The sequence below is a fragment of the Lampetra planeri genome, chromosome 55, assembly GCF_965212315.1.
Source record: "Lampetra planeri chromosome 55, kcLamPlan1.2.h2, whole genome shotgun sequence".
Classification (NCBI taxonomy): domain Eukaryota; kingdom Metazoa; phylum Chordata; class Hyperoartia; order Petromyzontiformes; family Petromyzontidae; genus Lampetra; species Lampetra planeri.
In genome coordinates this window covers 5186726-5204861 of record NC_136161.1, presented here as the reverse complement: position 1 = coordinate 5204861, position 18136 = coordinate 5186726, and the positions used below count along the sequence as shown (strand labels likewise).

At 45.5% G+C, this 18136-nt stretch overlaps 1 protein-coding gene across 2 annotated transcripts in view; it reads left to right on the top strand.

Annotated features, from left to right (window-relative positions):
• The first annotated feature begins 2453 nt into the window (after positions 1-2453).
• Positions 2454-18136, top strand: part of LOC144735550 (tumor necrosis factor receptor superfamily member 3-like) — a 35672-nt gene continuing 19989 nt past the window's right edge. The window contains exons 1-9 of one of the 2 annotated variants that reach the window (XM_078617985.1): positions 2454-2902; positions 4335-4432; positions 4972-5077; positions 7327-7452; positions 8976-9024; positions 10022-10125; positions 10432-10522; positions 11283-11335; positions 11456-12435. In XM_078617985.1, the coding sequence (XP_078474111.1) occupies positions 4406-4432; positions 4972-5077; positions 7327-7452; positions 8976-9024; positions 10022-10125; positions 10432-10522; positions 11283-11335; positions 11456-11790 (891 nt within the window). In that variant the 5' untranslated portion in view covers positions 2454-2902; positions 4335-4405 and the 3' untranslated portion in view covers positions 11791-12435. Of the gene's footprint in view, positions 2903-4334; positions 4433-4971; positions 5078-7326; positions 7453-8975; positions 9025-10021; positions 10126-10431; positions 10523-11282; positions 11336-11455; positions 12436-18136 lie in introns of those variants that run through there. The other variant, XM_078617986.1, reaches the window with a different exon arrangement.

The window sequence follows — 18136 nt, the reverse complement described above, 5'->3', positions numbered from 1 at the left end:
GCAATTGAAAAAGAAACTACCGACTCCACCAGCATCAAAATAGGGGAGCTGCACATCACCAAACGTGTACAAAGCCCCGAATTCAACATGGCCAAAGCCTGGGCTCCCAAGTGGACCAATCAGAGCACTAAACGTTGGTGACCTTAACACCCTAAATTTGAAGCTTTCGTGACTGCAAGGATTCATACTGTTAGGTTTTTCAGGTAAAGTCACGTAGGTAAAAAAAATTTAATCAAAAGTTAATAAAAGTAATAATGGAAATAAAATAAAATAACAAGTCATAAATGTGATTTATGAACCATAAATGTGATTTATTATTTTATTTTATTTCCATTATTACTTTTATTACCTTTTAATTATTATTTTTTACCTACGTGACTTTACCGGAAAAACCTTAACACCCACCATAAAATGTGGGGCTGTGCACAAGTTCAGGCCGACGGTGAAGACCTCACTAACTGGATGTCCGCTGAATATCTGCACGTAATTTTCGATCCCAAGCAGCAAACCAACTTTACACTCTGCTCGCTGGCAACGCGACTACAACCAAAGTTAGGAGGAACACTTCACGCACCAGAGGCCCATTATCATCAAGGTGTTGCGATGACGCAACTTTGGCAAACTCTTGCAAGCAGTTTTGCCAAAAAATACAAACGAAACTTTGTTTTAATTCCTGCGCTTAATTGTGCAGGTATAATTCATGCTCTTAAGTTTTTTCGGTAAAGTCACGTAGGTAAAAAATAAAATTAAAATTAATAAAAGTAATAATATACATAAAATTATTATTTATATGATTACTTTTATTAATTTTTATTTTATTTAAAATATTTAAAATAAAATTAAAATTAATAAAAGTAATAATAGAAATAAAATAAAATTCTTATTTATATTATCACTTTTATTAATTTTAATAAAAAATTTTATCTATGTGACTTTACCGAAAAAACTAAAGAGTATGAATCCTTGTAGTCACGAAAGCTTCAAATCTAGAATTATTCAGGTATAAGTTTAAGTCAAATTTTTTATGAGTGGTTATTAAAGTATTGGCTCAGACCACGGACTCATTTCACTTGAGAAACCCAGTATCATTATGTGCGACTGCTTTAATTCGAGTCTTTTAATACAAGTAAACCAATCCAAGTCAGTATTAGTGAAACCTATCTTCCGATGTAAGACCTTGTTACCAATATCAACGTTATAAAAATATATAATATGTTTTAACCTTGCTGGAAATAAAACAGGTGTTAACATGTTCAAACAAAAAATAGACACACACCTATTGCAAGGCATCATCAAGTCTGCATTAACCACACACACTTGTGGCAAAACATGAAGACATACAAACATGCTCTTATAATATACCCATTGTCTTTGAAACTGATTCGGCTACACCAGAGACATCCTTCTTGATGGCCATGTCTCACCACCAATGTTAGCCGAGAGAACGCCCAAAGATAAACAGTACAAAGGGAATGCACTTGTCAAAGTATGAATGGCTCGGGTTGAGCAATTATATCTATCGGATAGATATGGTAAATATATCCGTACCACCCACTCAATCAACTACCCACTCTCCCAACTACCCACCCACTCACCCACCCACTCACCTACTCACCCACCCCTCTCTCACCCACTCACCTAGCCACTCGCTCACCCACTCACTCACCTACTCACCCACCCCTCTCCCACCCACTCACCTACCCACTCGCTCACCCACTCACTCACCTACTCACCCACCCACTCACCTATCCGCTCAAATACTCAACCACCCAATTACTCCATAACCACTACTCACCAACTCACCTACTCGCCCACCCACTCACCTACTCACCCACCCACTCACCCAACTACTCACCCACTCACCTACTCACCCACCTACTAACCTACTCACCCACCCACTCACCTACTCACCCACCCACTCACTGACCTATCCAATCACCCACTCAATCACCCCACTCACCCACCCACTCACTCACCCACTCACTTACCTACTAACCCACCCACTCACCTACTCACCCACCCACTCATCTACCTCCTCACCCACCTACTCACCCACTCATTTAACCAATCACTCACCCATTCACTCACCTATCCACTCACCCACTCACTCACCGACCCAATCACCCACCTACTCGCCTACTCACCCACACACCCACCGACTTACCAACGCACCCACCCACTCACCTATCCACTCACCCACCCACTCACGCACTCACTGACCTACGCACCCACCCACTCACCTACTCACCCACCCACTTACCTATCCACTCACCCACCCACTCACCCTCTCACCTACTCACCCACCCATTCAGCTATCCACTCACTCACCTACTCACCCACTCCACCTATGCACCCAGTTTATAGTTTTTTCACCCCCTCAGGGAGTCTCACTGACTGATCTCCACTCAACGCATGTTTGCTCAGGGTGCGACCGAATGTGCACTTCGGAATGTGGCTTTTTTTCGGTTCCCGTCAACAACACGTATATATGAACACATCGACACTTGGCTAGAACCCCGCAGACTCGCAAGATTCGTAAAGCGCTGCAACGTGTCCTCTCGTAGCTTAGACCCGACGTCATTGTTGTAAGTCAGTAGCTAGGCACGGGTGGTGAATCTGCAGTCTTCCGAGTCAAGTCAACTCACAACACTTGGGGGTCTGTCGCGTAGCCTCCTGTCTGCGATCCTTCGATGCTTCACATGGCCTCAAAGTGCACCTAGCTTGGCACAAGCGCCGTGGTGACATCACCGATTCTTGGTGGCGAACGGGTGTTGCTGTTGTTGTTTTCTTCGAAGAACCATGCCTCCTATGATAAAGACATCGCGTAGGTGGACAACACTAACGCTGTTGCTGACCACCAATATATTGTTGCTGACCACCAATATATTGTTTACATCACAAGGTAAGAGCGACCATGCTTTTATAGCCATTGCCACTTGCGCGTTTAATTGTCATAAAGTCACGTTAACTATTAGGGATTGTAATATTTTACCCGTAGTGGACCGGTGGTATAGTACTTGATGTTGTTGATTGAAGGTAGGCCAGCAATTGTCACTGGGACACGAATAAAGTAACGTGAAATCCACGTAGCTTGCCTTTACACCATATGGCATTGGTTCAAGCAAGACTCACTATGTCGATGAGACGTTAAATTCAGGGGCGGCCAGTCCACACAGGGGAACTATAGCGCCAAGTTCAGTGGGGGGCGCGAAATGCGAGGGAAAAAAGTACAAATTAAAATGAACGAAAATGTTATTATTTCAAATTCCCCGCGCGCGTACAGCGGGCATATTAATTTTAATTCACCTCTCAACGTTTCTGAGAATGTATTGGTCGGACAGACGGACGGACGGACAAACCGAATAATTATGCTCCAATTTTAAAACAAATAAAATTGTAAAAAAATAATTTAATGGAACATAGGGGGGCAAAAAGGTTTCCCAGTATACCAAAAAACCTCAGCCAAGATCTGCCCTTGGGGTTTGGTGGTGGGGGCTCCGATTGCCCGGTTTGCCCTACGGTGCCAGTTGCCGCCCCTGAGGCTTAGGCAGGAGATCTTCCACGAAGGGGGTGTACGCATGAATGTTGAACTTCTTTCGCACCGTACGTGGCTAACCACACTAATCAGAAAATCCGGGGAAGGACAACAAACTAAACCAAAGTTCGCGTGATAATGGTTTATGCTCCTTGAGATCAGCAAGGCTTTGTGGTTCATATTTTTTGTTTCTTTCGTTAAAGTCACGTAGATAGAATACAAATAAATTGAATAAAAAACACTAATGTAGACTGTAGCCTGGTTCTTAATTTGAGTGAGTGTACTGGCAGTTTTAATAACAATTGCTACAGTCTACATTATAGACTATCAGTACAGTCACCAAACTTAATAACCAGGCTACAGTCTACATTAGTGGTTTTGAAGTCATTTAATTTTTTCGATTTAAAGCTTTCGTGACTGCATGGATTCATCTTCTTGGTTCTTTCGTTAAAGTCACGTAGAAGGGAAATAATAAAATAATACAAATAAAATTATTCTCACGACGTTTCGGCCACAACGCAAGCAGCCGTCCTCAGGTGAAGAACAGGTCTGGGTTGGAGGGGGAAGAGCGCCTTGACAACATAATTTGCATATCAAGAGGAATTTAGCATATTTATGGGAAATGCAGATATGGGATTAGTCATTACTTGTGGAATGCGTAGTAGGTGGGCAGGGGGTTTCAAAGTCATAATATGCCCGTGCATTATGCAGGATTAGCAGCATCAAAGGGAGGGAGTAAGGTTAGCATTAATAAAGGGAAGGAATGTTTTGATATGTTTTTTTATACGGTTTTTTTTAGATTGATCGCAATTCTAGGAACAACCGCTACGGCTTTAACAGCATTCACCGAAAGAACATCATCTCGTCCAGATGATCTTGCTGGCCGTACGCCGTGCAGTGAGTATTCGAGCAGCATTATAATATAACCGAAGGTCAAGACGAACGAAACGATCCACTGGCAGCCAAAACGAAACAACCACATTCACGTCGTCGTCTTCATAACCGCTATCTTCGTCTGTGATCAATCCACAACTGGATGAAGGCTGCCCGCAGCCATCCAAATGTTTCAGGGTCACACGATACAACAATGATCCGTGTGATACCCCAACATGAGTTGCTTTCATCGCTCCATCTCCACGTTGTGGACGTTCTCTCGAGCGTGTTTGTTCTTTCCTTCCGCTGTTCTCTCCCACTCAAAGTAAAATCTCGACCATCGGTCAGCCACCCCCTGCCACATTCACACCGAAGTAACGAATGTTAAAAAAATATATATGTAGCATCTGCCTCGGTCTATTTGTAACTTTGTTAGCGACGTCGACATCGGCCGGTGGGGGGAATGAAAGAGCTTCTCAGCTAATCGGATTTCCCCCGGGATATATAAAGATGCTGATGCTGTGTGTGTTCATGTCTGTGTGCCACGCGTGCTCTCACACCAGGTGCTGCTGAGCATCTCGTTGGGGGCCGTGCAATCATCGGATGGATTCTGCAATCCCTCCACGCAATATCCAATGGATGGGCACTGCTGTAATAAGTGTCCTCCCGGTGAGCGGCCCAAAATGATTACAGAGACAAAACAAAACATTGACGTTACACCACCATTCACTGTGGTGTACATCTCTCTCTCAGACTTGAAACACTTAAAATATCGATTGTATTTTGTCAGTATTTATTTAAACCCTCACATGTTCCAGAAACTTCCCGGTCACGGCCTCACGAATAACAGTCCATCTAACAACTCTACCATCTGCCCTGTACACCTCAGTGCTTCTGACACTCCCCCTCTTCATCGGTGTCTCTTCTTCCCAATTAGTGTTGTTACTTCCCTTCTACGTGACTTTACCGAAAGAACCAAGAAGATCGATCCCTACAGTCACGAAAACTTTAAATCGAAATTTAGTGTTGCTGTATTCTTCTTTTAGACGATTTAAATAACAATGGAGTGTGCGGAAGAACGCTCTGCCGCAAGACGTAAAACCGATCAATAGAACGTGTCAATGGTTCCTCCAGATTCATCTTTGCTCCAGGATTCCCTCTTCTCTCTTGCTCCTGTTGATTAGCTCACTTTTGTCTTTCAAAATATTTTAGCTGGGGGGGGAGGAAAAGTTGGTTTGTGAAGGGCAGCAATCTTCTGCAGACGAACTGCGACTCAATAAAAAATAAAAACGTGCAAGATACTTAAATCTGTGGTCCTCAATTTTGGAGATTTTCTTTCTCCCATCCGTTTAAATTTGTCGTCATCGGGAAGATATTCATGCCCACAGACGACATTTATGCTGCTTCTCAAAGTGTTACGCGCAACAATCCTGCCATACGGCGGTGTTTATCAATCGCCTATCTCTCATTTGTCTAAGTCTAGCCATGGCCCCCTGCCCCATAATAGTCTACTACTATTGCGCGTGGCCAGCAATTATTTTTTCATGCCCTCCACCCCAGCCGGGCATTCGCATTCCTTGCCTCTAGGGCAGCGGGGCCATTCTCAATGTTGGCAGCCAGAGGTGATGGGACCAGATGTGACGCACACAGGTGTACGTTTACAGTCGCCGGCTAATCTCGCTCCTTCAACGCATCGACTTGACGCATTGCGGTAGGGCAAACAGCGATAATCGTCTCTTGGCAGTCACAGGGTTCATGTTTCTGGGTCCGGAACTTTCGCGGTGGTGTTCTTGCGTCCTTAATCCGAGTCTAATCGGTGGACTCCAAAGAAAAGGCCAGGGGCATTGCCTGTTCAAACAAATGTAATGACAATAGAGCCTGCGTGCGGTGTGAGGGGACTAGTGGCCACGGGAGGTAATTACAGGGAAGTTAGCCAACAGTATGAGTGCACTAGTGGACACGGGAGGTAATAACAGGTGTATCGATTGTGAGTGCGAAGGGACTGGTGGCTACGGGAATGTTCGAGAAGGTAGCGTGGTCAGGTGACGGAAGAGGACGGTGGACTCTGCCGGTAGAGGGAGCATCCAGAGTCAGCGAGAATGATCTAGAATGTGGGCGTGGCCTCGTTTTGATATATAAGAGGGAGATGCGCGGGAGACTCGGGGTTGTTGCAGTGGGATCTCCGCCTGATGTCAAGTGAACGTGTCTTCAATAAAGTGCCATCTCAAGAGGAGTGTGTCAAGTCGTCATTACACAAATACAACCTCGACACATCAACATAGACGCACCCAGATGTTAATTGATAATTGTTTTTTACCCTTTTATCTGGCAACAAAAGTGACACCTTTTTTTACAAGGAGTCGTGTTTGCATTGACCACAATACCTGCAGTCATAATGCAAACAAAAAACACAACTCTGATAATGTATGCACTGTCCTTGAAGTTGATTGGTCCACACCCGAGACAGCTTTCCTTAGAGCCTAGTCTCACATGGTGTTGGACCAGATGACGCCAAAAGGCGCACAACTCAAAGACAATGCACCATCAGAGTATGAGAGCTCGGGGTAAGCATTGACACCTCATTTGCCAGTAAAAAATATGATAATTGTTTTTTTTACCTTTTTATCTGGCAACAAAACTGACACCTTTTTTTGTGTTGAGGCCCTAATGCAGTTGTTTTTAATTCCCGTACAGCTAATTGTGATGCGATTGCATTTTGGCGCTTTGGAGATTGAAGCGGTCGTAGAATTAAGCTACTTCTCTGCAGGCTCCAGTGAAAAAGGGTATCCCTACCTTGAAACTCGTGCGAACAATCATCGAGAGTGACCAACCACAGTGTACCGAGCTGTAACAATAACTGGCGGAGGTGATCACAAACTTAATTTGACGAGTGTCCGTGTCTTTTGATTGGGTGACAGGATCCTTTAGATCCGCTTGGTGCACCGTGGACACGCCGACTCGCTGCCAGCCCTGCCCTGGGGGATCCTACAGCTCTGAGTACAACACCAAACCCATGTGCTCGTACTGCACGCGCTGCGTTCAAGGTGAATGCCACTGTCAATCCAAGTTTTAACACAGTGGAGGTGATCACGTTGGAGAGAATCTCGTAAATGAAGGCCCACACTAATTTAACCAACGTAGTCTTTTTGCGACCTCTATTATGAAACGTCTTTATAATTTGGGGTCATATTGTGTGGGGATTTCAATGAGGATAGAGCTATGCACCCTTCACCAACACAGCCAAATAAAATAAAATCGTCGCCTGGGGAAATGTGCCAATTGTTTGTTTCTCGGCAATTTTGTACGACGCTTCGACTGAGAGTACACCCAGCATCGTCAGGCATTAGCCAGTGCTCAAACATCGCGTGAACGTGTTGCACTCCCGAACTGGAGAGCGTGTGTCCAGTTCAATGGCTGCACATTCATTTTTTTTTATAATAAAAATCACTGAATTCGGGTGTCAATGGGCGCACAAACAATGGACGTGGAGATTTCGTGCAGGTGGGTTTCTATTAATCTGGGATTCCAGCTGGAACCCTCAGCTCCTGTACACAAGAGTAACACTTTCATTTCAGGCCGTTTCTCACTGCCTCACTGCTTTGCAACATCACTGCTGTCAATCTGATATTGATGTCTCTATCTACCCACGATTCAATATAAATAACAATATCATACCTGACATTCAACATTGCTGACGCATTATACATTTAGTTTTGGTGACCTGTGCCTAACGCCTGACACTCTGTATGCTGTGTGTAACGCTGTGTAGGCTACGTGGATTATCATACAGTTTTTTTTAAATGGAGTATTTGTTCTTTACGAAATGTGATATATAGACTTTTTTAATTAAATAAATTCACTACAATCTTCAAATTGTAATATTTTTGGTTCAATAAATATGTTATTAACCCGTCATATGACGGGCAATTACACTAGTTTAATATATTAAACACTACAACAATAACTTATTTCAGTTAAGCATTGTTTATTGTGAGATTACTTAAATTAGCATCATGAGGATTAATTAAAGATTAAGGTTCATTAAATACATTGTTCGTTGTTACATTGTGATCAAATCAACTTAGCAAATTGAAACGGCTAAAGTTAATTGATGTTTTGATTCGTTATCATTATTGTGATTAGATTAAATTCATTTCCAGGCAGTATACTCAGTCGACGACTATCGGCCAAGATGAAGTTTTTTTATTTTATCAATTTAAATGATTTCCTTAACCTTTGCCAATCACGATAATTAATTTTACACAGATCATAACGTTATCAAAATCAATTGTGTGCCCTTTCCAGACACAGTTTTCTGCAACCGCCAACACCTTGTCCATATTGTCAACAAAATCAGTTTGATAGGAATCTAAATCAAATGGCACATCTATCCAGGTGACAATATGCTCATTTTGGCTGTGTCCACTCGGTGGATAGTGCATACCACTAAATAACATTTTACCAGCATGGTCTTAAACTCAGAATATAAATTCATCTGCCGCGCCTATGTCGATTAAGCGGGAGAAAAAATAATCGAAAACATGACCTGTTTTTGTCGTTTTTGCAGCATGTCACCAGGTGAAAATCGAGGAATGCATTCCGACTCGCGATGCGAGGTACATGTAGGATAATAAATGATTGGGTGTGAATATTTTTTTGTTCGTGTGAAAAAGTGCGTTTTTATGTGTGCAGCTATAGTGTGTCGTGCCAGCCTTCGTAGGTGCTCGATAACCATCTGTTGAAAGCAAGACACATCACCCCCCAATATATGTTATAATTACATTCATTATAATATATATTGGGGTGAATATTGGGGGGGGGGATGTATGTCCCCCCCCCCCCAATATTCAAATATGCTCAAAATGTCCCCCCAATATATTGCTATGAAATAGATTTCTGTTTATGTGATTGTGGTTATGGTTGTAATTTATTAATCCCTAATCTTTGCCATTACATACAATGAAACAAGAAAAGGTCAAAAAGAAAAAAAACAGAGCAATGTAATACAATACACCATTAGACATTATTGTAAAAAAATAAATCCATCCCATGTGTTATTGAATTTTTAAAATATTTTAGACCGAAAATGATTTTTCAAATTTAGATATTTTTTCTGTGGGGGGGGACTCCATGGCCTACGGCGTTGGTTGAAAGGCTACATGGGGGATAAAGCAATTTACACTCTTCTCACAAGTGAATTCGACTGTACTCCAGCATGCCATTGGTGGGAGACGAGGCTGTAGGAGCTGCTGCGCTCCCAATCCGTGAGATTCTCAGAGAAGAGCTCCATGACCTCTGTGACCTTAGCGATGCCCTCAGTCTTAACATGTTCCGTGGTGAGGTTTCTTTTAGGTGTAGCCTGAGGCTCTACCCTGGTCTCGTGTGAGTTCTCGCCTCGATAACATTGAAACGAATTTTTTATTTAACAAAAACAAAAACCTCATCGTAACGGAAGGCTTAAGCGTTGTCGTCACTGTCTCTCGTGGAAATGTCCGCAATCCCCGATGCGTAAATCCCGTAGGGCATTGGAAATGGGGACAAAGTATAGCCGGCTGCTTAAGCCGATCGGTACTGAGGGCCCCTGGTCGCACGCATCTCGTTTACTCCCCATAGGTGCGGCTGCGGGAAGGACCAAAAGATCACGACATTTTCCGCCAATGGAACCTTGTTCTGGTGTTGTCCAAACTGCCCAGCCGGCACGGAGGCGCTGAACGAGTGTGAGATACCAATCTGCATCATCGTCCTCATCGGTTCACCAAAAAAACACCCACAACATCTCGTGAATGCGGTACCAGGTCAATAGGGCTCACGGTCATTCGAACATACTCCTCCAAGGAAAAACTAAAACATAATTTTTTCAAACTGTAAACTATTTTTAATTTTACTGGTTAAGGCCAACTGAGCAATGAAACTCTTTTTCAAAAGCGACCTGGCCACAAATGATAGCCCAATGAAGTTTGCCTACCACGTGATAATGTATAGCAGCCAAATACTCCGTCCCCCCCTCTCTACCCGCCCTGCAGGTTCATTTTCGGATTTCGTCACCAAGTGCACCGACTGTCCTCCAGGCACGTTCAGTGACCAGTCCGGGTCCCACTGCCGAAACTGCACACGGTGAGTCCAGTGCAGAACCCTTCGCGACATCTCCCGTTATCCCCGTACTCAGAATATGTTTTATTTTTTATTTACACCGGAGGAGGGATCCGATGAGCCGAGAAGCAATTTTTTCACAGATGTCCAGACGGGGACACGCGGTAAGAGCGTTACAGCAAAACAAACAGACCAAAAAAAAGGCGGCCATCTTGGACTTGTAGGCGACTAACCGGGTTTGTTTCGTTTCATTCTCTTCCCAGTGAAGCGACCCAAGGAGATCATTTGTTGCCGGAGTCGGCGCTTGCATCAATCACCGCCTGAACAATTTGCTCGTGTTGTCGCTCCACCCGCAAGAGGGTGGCCTACGTCACGTGGCAGGGATGGGCTCTTTAAACGAGTGCTTGCCTGTACGCAACTTAACACTTGCGCTTAGATTACTTTGCTTATTTGGACGCTATAAGTTTCCGCACGACAGGAGTGCAAAGTACAGGAAAGGCAAACAAATCACCAAAAAAACTGAACCGTCCCCATCCTACCAGGCAAAGCCTACTGAGGTATTAACTTATTTTTCAGAAGTGACTACGGTTAGAAAGGGGCAGCCCCTATAAAAAAAAACTTAGCTGGGGGTTGCCCCATCCCTGCGCAAGTCGTCATCACTCCATGTGGCCACAGAGTTCAGCGAAGATCCAAATTCGCCACCTAGTGGTGACGGTAAATTGTCGTACACATCTGCATCTTCTGAAACTGTTGGCCATGCGCGTGTGTCCGTGTGTTTGTGAAGCTGTGAACGAGAGCAGTCTCCGTGCACGAACGCCAGCGACGCCGTCTGCAGCGGTATGATGATTCTACGTGCACACGGCAGTGGTTTACCAACAACAAGGGATGATGAACATGTTCTTCATCGGTACTTCTCCGGATGTTCTTAATCAATGTGTGCGTGTTGTTGTTAACCAGGCCCAGATGTATCTGCAAATGGCCAAGCATATGCAGCGACAGCTGCAGTAGCAGCGTGCATCCTCCTCGGGATTGCTGTGCTGATGGTGCTGATGGTGCTGCGTTGCCGTCGTGTTTCCGTTCAACAAAAGGATGCCCCTCCGAGCGACTCCAGTTCCATGGAGAAATTTTCCACCCAAGGCTCCTCAGCAACCCGGCAACGCCCAGGCGAACTTCAGTCAATGCTGAATGCTTGCGATAACATCGAATACATCGTCCAGTGTGTGTGCAGTGGAAATGAATCTGAGACAAACGGATATCAGCCCTTTTATCAGACCCCTCCTAGTCCTTATTAAGGCCTCAATACCTGAGGCCTGTTAAGAGGCGTGAACACTGAGATACATCTGGCTTCATGATAGAGTTTCTCTACAGTTCCTGTTAGGATATCATCATCAGCTAACACAATATACATTAGCATTGTTGTGGAGAATATAAGTAACACATAGTTAAGCACACAAAATAGTATCCTTTACATTTTTTTCCCTGCATGGTTCAGGCAACGCAGCCTTACCTGGCGGAGGAGCTCACCGATGGGACTTTGTTCACATCTTTCAAGGATTTGTGAGCTCCTCACACAATGCAGCCTGGTTAAATCCAGGATGGATCGTAGGCAGGCCATCCTAAATGTTTCCAACCGGCGAACACACACATAGATAGACTGACACACACACAGCCCTACATACATACACATGTGACACACAGACATCTACTTGAGATACACAGACATGGATGAACACACATATGGACTCACACAAACGCATTGACTTACACACACACATAGAGTGACACATGTATAGACTTACATACACATGTGGACTAACACACACACATACACAAGGACGTACATGGCCACATCACAGACTGGCAGACCGTCGCAGCGTCATAAAAGCGCAGCAAAAAAAGGGAAAATTTAGAAAGCTAAAAATAAAGAGTTTTGTGCACAAACATTATTATTGTAATATCTCCCAACGTATTTGTTTGCTAATAGCAGAGGTGGGACAAAGTCATTGTTATGCAAGTCCAAGTCGAGTCGCAAGTCATCAAATTCATGACTCGAGTCTGACTCGAGTCCAAGTCACATGACTCGAGTCCACATCTCTATAGGTGGGACAAAGTCATTGTTATGCAAGTCCAAGTCGAGTCGCAAGTCATCAAATTCATGACTCGAGTCTGACTCGAGTCCAAGTCACATGACTCGAGTCCACACCTCTGGCTAATAGTAAGCGAATCAACGTGAGTTCTTATCTGCACACAAACATTATTATAGTAATGTTTGTCAACTAAATGTGTTTAATAATAGAAAACATTGGACTTGATTTGTTAGTGTAAGAAGCTTGGAAATTTGTACTTACCATAGGCGTGTTGAGGCCTTGTGCCATGCGTAGCCTCCCTCCTGGCCTACATTGGCAAGGCGGCGGAGTTGGCACGTTGCCAGGCTAGGGGCTGGGCCGTTACCACCCCCCCCAGCATCCCACGCCCGTGCAAGAATAATATTATGTAAGCAGTAAAATATTATCTAGAGAGTCTTCTGTAGTATAAACTGGACGCATCGTGTTGGGGGGGGGGGCGAAGAGGACGTGACACTGTGAAGAAATATCCGCAGCGTTATGTGTGTATGTGTTGGCTTTAAACGCGTAAAAGGAAATGTCCCCGTGAGGTGGAGCCAAGGCGCATCACTTGGCAGGGTCCGCCTACCCCGCCACGCAATTGGCGTCAGTTGATACGGTCGATGTCGCGCAATAAGCAAATAATTAATAATAGAAACGGCACAAATGTGTTAATTAAACTACTTTAAAGTTTAGGGATGGGAAAACGAAATAGCCTATTCCCACCGCGGGGCTTAGGGTGTGCCGCCTGTCAAATTCTTTTCTACATGAAGGCCACCGTCCGAGAGCCAAATCCCCCGCAAGCGCGAGCACGCGGAGACTTTTATATATTAAAAAAAAGAAAGATTGATTTTAACTTGCAATATATGTGATTCTTCACGCGATAGTTGTTTTTGTCTCGATAACTTTTTTGATGTACTTCAATCGAGCCTGTAAAACATGATTGTAGTTCTGAATTTAAATCCTCTTAGGCAAAGGCAAGATTATGATGCTATTTAATGTGATGGGGGAATTCTGCACGACAGTAAACATATAAGGGCATTTGCCAGAACCATTGTGTAATTAAATCTGGTTGCAATAATTAAACTATATATCACTAGCAGGAAGTACCCAGCTTTATCCAGCGGTAAAAACACGTATATTCCATAGCTTGTATTCTATTAAAAAACATAACGTATACACAAATACTAAACAAGTATTTCCTTCGCCGGTTCTACTGCAGTGACTGTGCAGTCTCTGGCTTGTCTTGACACACGCTACTTTGGAGTTTCCTCAGCCTGTGTTGCTAAGGTGCTTTCCTTGTTTGCTGTTGAGACAGCCGCTACTCCTCTACTGTTTGTTTTGTGCACCGCAGTGCGGCCACTCTCTTCGTGTTTGTTTGCTTTTTAAAAAAAATTTGTAAATAAAATAAATAAGTCGTTAATATGAAAGAAACTCCCTTCGATAAGCAAGATTTTTGGCTTGCTCGGGGCAACCGCGAGTCTGCGCACGTGCAGATGTATACTTCAGCACGCGGCTGAAATGTATCATTACGACGATCAGCAGACATTGTACAAGTTTGATATTACTAGCTAAGATATATGACATCGACATTACTGTAGAAAAAATCACATTCTTTTATGATAAGTTTTGGTTGGTATTACAATCCAATGAATACTTGGAATTTGAAGGTGAATTATCATATAAATCAACGCATTGATTCCAAAGAACACAGGATGAGATGTTACTATCCTTTGTGCAAGCACTTCCAAGAGTTCATGAACAGTGAGCCTGGTGAAATTTGGGGAGCGCATCGTCAGTAGTGACCCTTTGGTTCCTAGGGTGTTTCGGCCTTTCATACTATACACCCTCCCCAAAGGCGGCCAGCGACAGGGTGATCAATCCTACGCTTGCGTCCCATTCCCAATTAGTCATAGGAGTTGCCTTGTTGTTGATAGCCAACATCCCATGGGACTATGCATGGCAGGGGTGTCCTCCTACCTGAGTCAAGCATTGTTGACTGCATACCTCCCGGCCCTCTCACTTTGGGGCCCAGCTGGGGTCTTTCCTCTTCATCCAGAGCCACTGACTGCTGCCTTCTGCCGCCTCCGATACAGCTCTGATTGCCGAACGCTGGCTCTGGCCCTTAATTCCCAGGTCTCTAAGCAGTCTGGTTGTAGATGTTTCCACAAAACCTCTGCAGCCCACCTCCACTGGTCGGACTTCTGTGTTCCAGCCATGATGCCGTGCTTCGACAGCTAGATCGGCATAGCGCAGATGTTTTCGCTCATAAGCCTCATCTGCTGTGTCCTCCCAGGGTACTGTGAGCTCAATGATGAAAACCTTCTTGAGCGAACGGGACCAGAGCACCATGTCAGGTCTTAGGGTGGTGGTTGGGATCTCCGGAGGAAACACAAGTTGCCGGCCAATGTCAGCTAGAATTTTCCAGTCGCGGGCCAAGCGCAGCTGGTCTCGCTCTATTGGTGTAGAGCCGCTCTTCGGTGGTTTAGCCCCTTCGCGGACAAAGGTCGTCCGTAAGGGGTGTGATGCTGCTGGGGGTGGTAGGGAGTTGGTGGCAGCTCGCTTGTCCTCCAGGGTGGACGCAAGGTTTTTAAGGACTTGGTTGTGATGCCAAGTGTAGCGTCCTTGGGTGAGGCTTGTTTTACACCCTGTGAGAATGTGCCTGAGGTTGGCTGGCATGGAACAGAGGGCACAGTCCGGATCTTCACCATACCATTAGTGAAGATTAACTGGTGTTGGAAGGATGTCATATGTTGCTCTGATGGAAAAGCTCAACCGCCTCGCTTCCATGGCCCACAGATCCTTCCAGCTGATCTTCCTCTTCTCCACACTGTCCCATCGAGTCCACTGTCCTTGTTTGGCAAGAGAGACTGCCTTGGCCCACCTTGCAGCCTCCTCCTGATGGCGTACTTCCTGCACTACCATCTTCCGCCGCTCTGGTGCAGTGGCCTTACTCCAAGCAGCACGGCTAGTTAGCCCAAGGCCTCCTCTCCCTTGCTGAACATGACCCACATTGTATCTATGTCCAACGCATTGAGCATGTTTTACTCCGTGTAACCAATAAAAGCTATTCTTGGCTGATATTTGCCTATTCTTTTCTATTTCAATGCTAATACAGTACATGACCATGTTGCGCACTCGAAATGAAGGACGTGGGTAGGCGCGCCAAATCGAGGACAAGTACATTTATTCTGGTTAATATCAATCTTGGGAAGAACAGCACCGTCACTCTGAAAAATGCACCAGGACGTGTCACACACAGCAATTATTCCGAGTCGCCATTAACCATGTGGCTGGTTGTATCCGCGCGGTCATTCAATCACAGTTTTCTCTTAAACCCAATTCTACTACTGATAAACCATCTTTGTCTTTGACAATCACATTTGCACATCACTATTCGAATATTCATTTAATCCTAAGCTGTATGTCTATCTATACCATCCACTTATATCGGTATCTTACACCCATTATATGTACTGTATGTGTACAGTATACATACTGTATATCACCATTGTACAGCTTACTACTTTACATGTGTTCGATTCTCAATAGCATTGCAAGTAGTCATACTCTGGGTACATGGGCATGGTTATAGACTAAACAGTATTAGAGTGAGAGAAATACAATGACAGTAAGTAATTGCAGTGCGTCATCCCTTTACAATGCACAGTGCTAAAACGCCTTTAATTGCATATATCACAAACGAACAATTCAAAGCCAAGCTTAAAGTCTAGAACAAGTCTAGAACAAGTCTAGAACATTTATATAACGATCAAAAAAACCTTTCGGTCCTTTACCTGTAAAATGCAACAACACGTGTGTTACAACCAGCCTTGCTCCCGAGCCGCCATTAACCATGTGACTCGTATATCCACGTGGTCAATCAATAACCCTGCCAGCCACCTACAGGCCCGACTCAGTCATCACATGCTGCTGTACACACATGTGTAGTGGGTTCGAATTAGGTGCACACACACGCAGCTTGGAGGCAACACTATTTATTAACGGTAAGTAATATAACACTGTACATGAGGTGGTGACCACCTTCCTCAACTCACTAACACTCTGGAACGTGACACAGACTGGACCAGGCAGGCAACGGCCTGCCTGGCCCAGGACGACGACTCGGGACTTGACGACCGATGATGTCTTCTCTTTGGAGTACAGTACAACAGCCTCGCTCTGCGTTCACACCACGCTTATATCTGCTTTGGCATGGCCGGCTCCGCCCCGGCGTGGCTGGCTCTCTCCAGGCCACGCCTCCCTTCCCAGGACACGCCTCACTTCCCCCACCTCTGGGAAGGTCCGGATCCTTCCACCACGTGACCCCCCAGGCACCCGCTTGGGGCCCCCAGCCCTCCTACGGGCCGACACAGTAGTGACCGTTCTATGTCACTACATCACCCCCCCCTGTATAAACACACAGCCGTCCCCGGCTGTAACACAATTGTGAAACATCGAAAAGGTGTGCCTCCGAACCAGCAACATCAATAAATGACCGGCGACCGATAAGAAATACAATCACGTAATATATACAGAATCGACGAGGGTAAAAGGGAACCGCATAGAAAACGGGGAATTAACATCAAATATACATGAAAACTGGCTAACCCACTTACGCTCCAGCACAGCCCCCCCCCCCCCCCCCCCCCGTGAGAATCACGCATGCACTGACATGTGAGTGTGGCCATTGGAACGACGGCGTAGGCAATGAGCAAGGAGTCTGAGAGGCATGTAGAGCAGCCAGTCTTCAACGAGTCCATATGGCCGGGCCTGGGGAACCAGAAGCGGCCCAAAGGGCACGGCCCCTCCCCCCAGGAGTCAGAACAGGAGGAGCAGGAGTAGCTGACGCATGCTCCACTCCCTCCCCCCCCCCAGTCCGTAGCCGTTCGGCATAACCGGCGACTCCAAGGTGCCAGGTAGATACTGCCTCCTGTGACGAGAAACAAACCCTCCTGAGGCATCACTCAACGAACACCCGCCTCCGCTCTTCGGACATGACAGTCACCCGTTAGCACCCCCCCCGCCTTTCCGACATGGCGTCACAACCAGTAGCACGCGTCGGCCATATCGGGGGGAAGAATTTCTATGTTACCACCCCACCGCCTTTCCGACGCGGCGTCACAACCAGTAGCACGCGTCGGCCATATCGGGGGGATTTTAACCCAGTCTCTCTCCAAGACTCGCATCGCAGCATATAGCTGTACCGACCAAGCTGAGACCCAGTCTCTCTCCAAGACTCGCATCGCAGCATATAGCTGTACCGACCGAGCTGAGACGACCCAGTCTCTCTCCAAGACTCGCATCGCAGCATATAGCTGTACCGACCGAGCTGAGACGACCCATCGTTCACTCACTGCACAACATGCACCCTAACAACTGAGGGATACAGTCCCAACGTAACAGGACAACTCCACCTGAACCTTACGAATCTCCAGCCCACTGTTTCAACGCACCTCGGAGTGTCTCACTCTCCGGGCCGTCAGGTCAAGCCATCAGACACAGCATGATGGGACCACACTCTCTGAGCCATGTG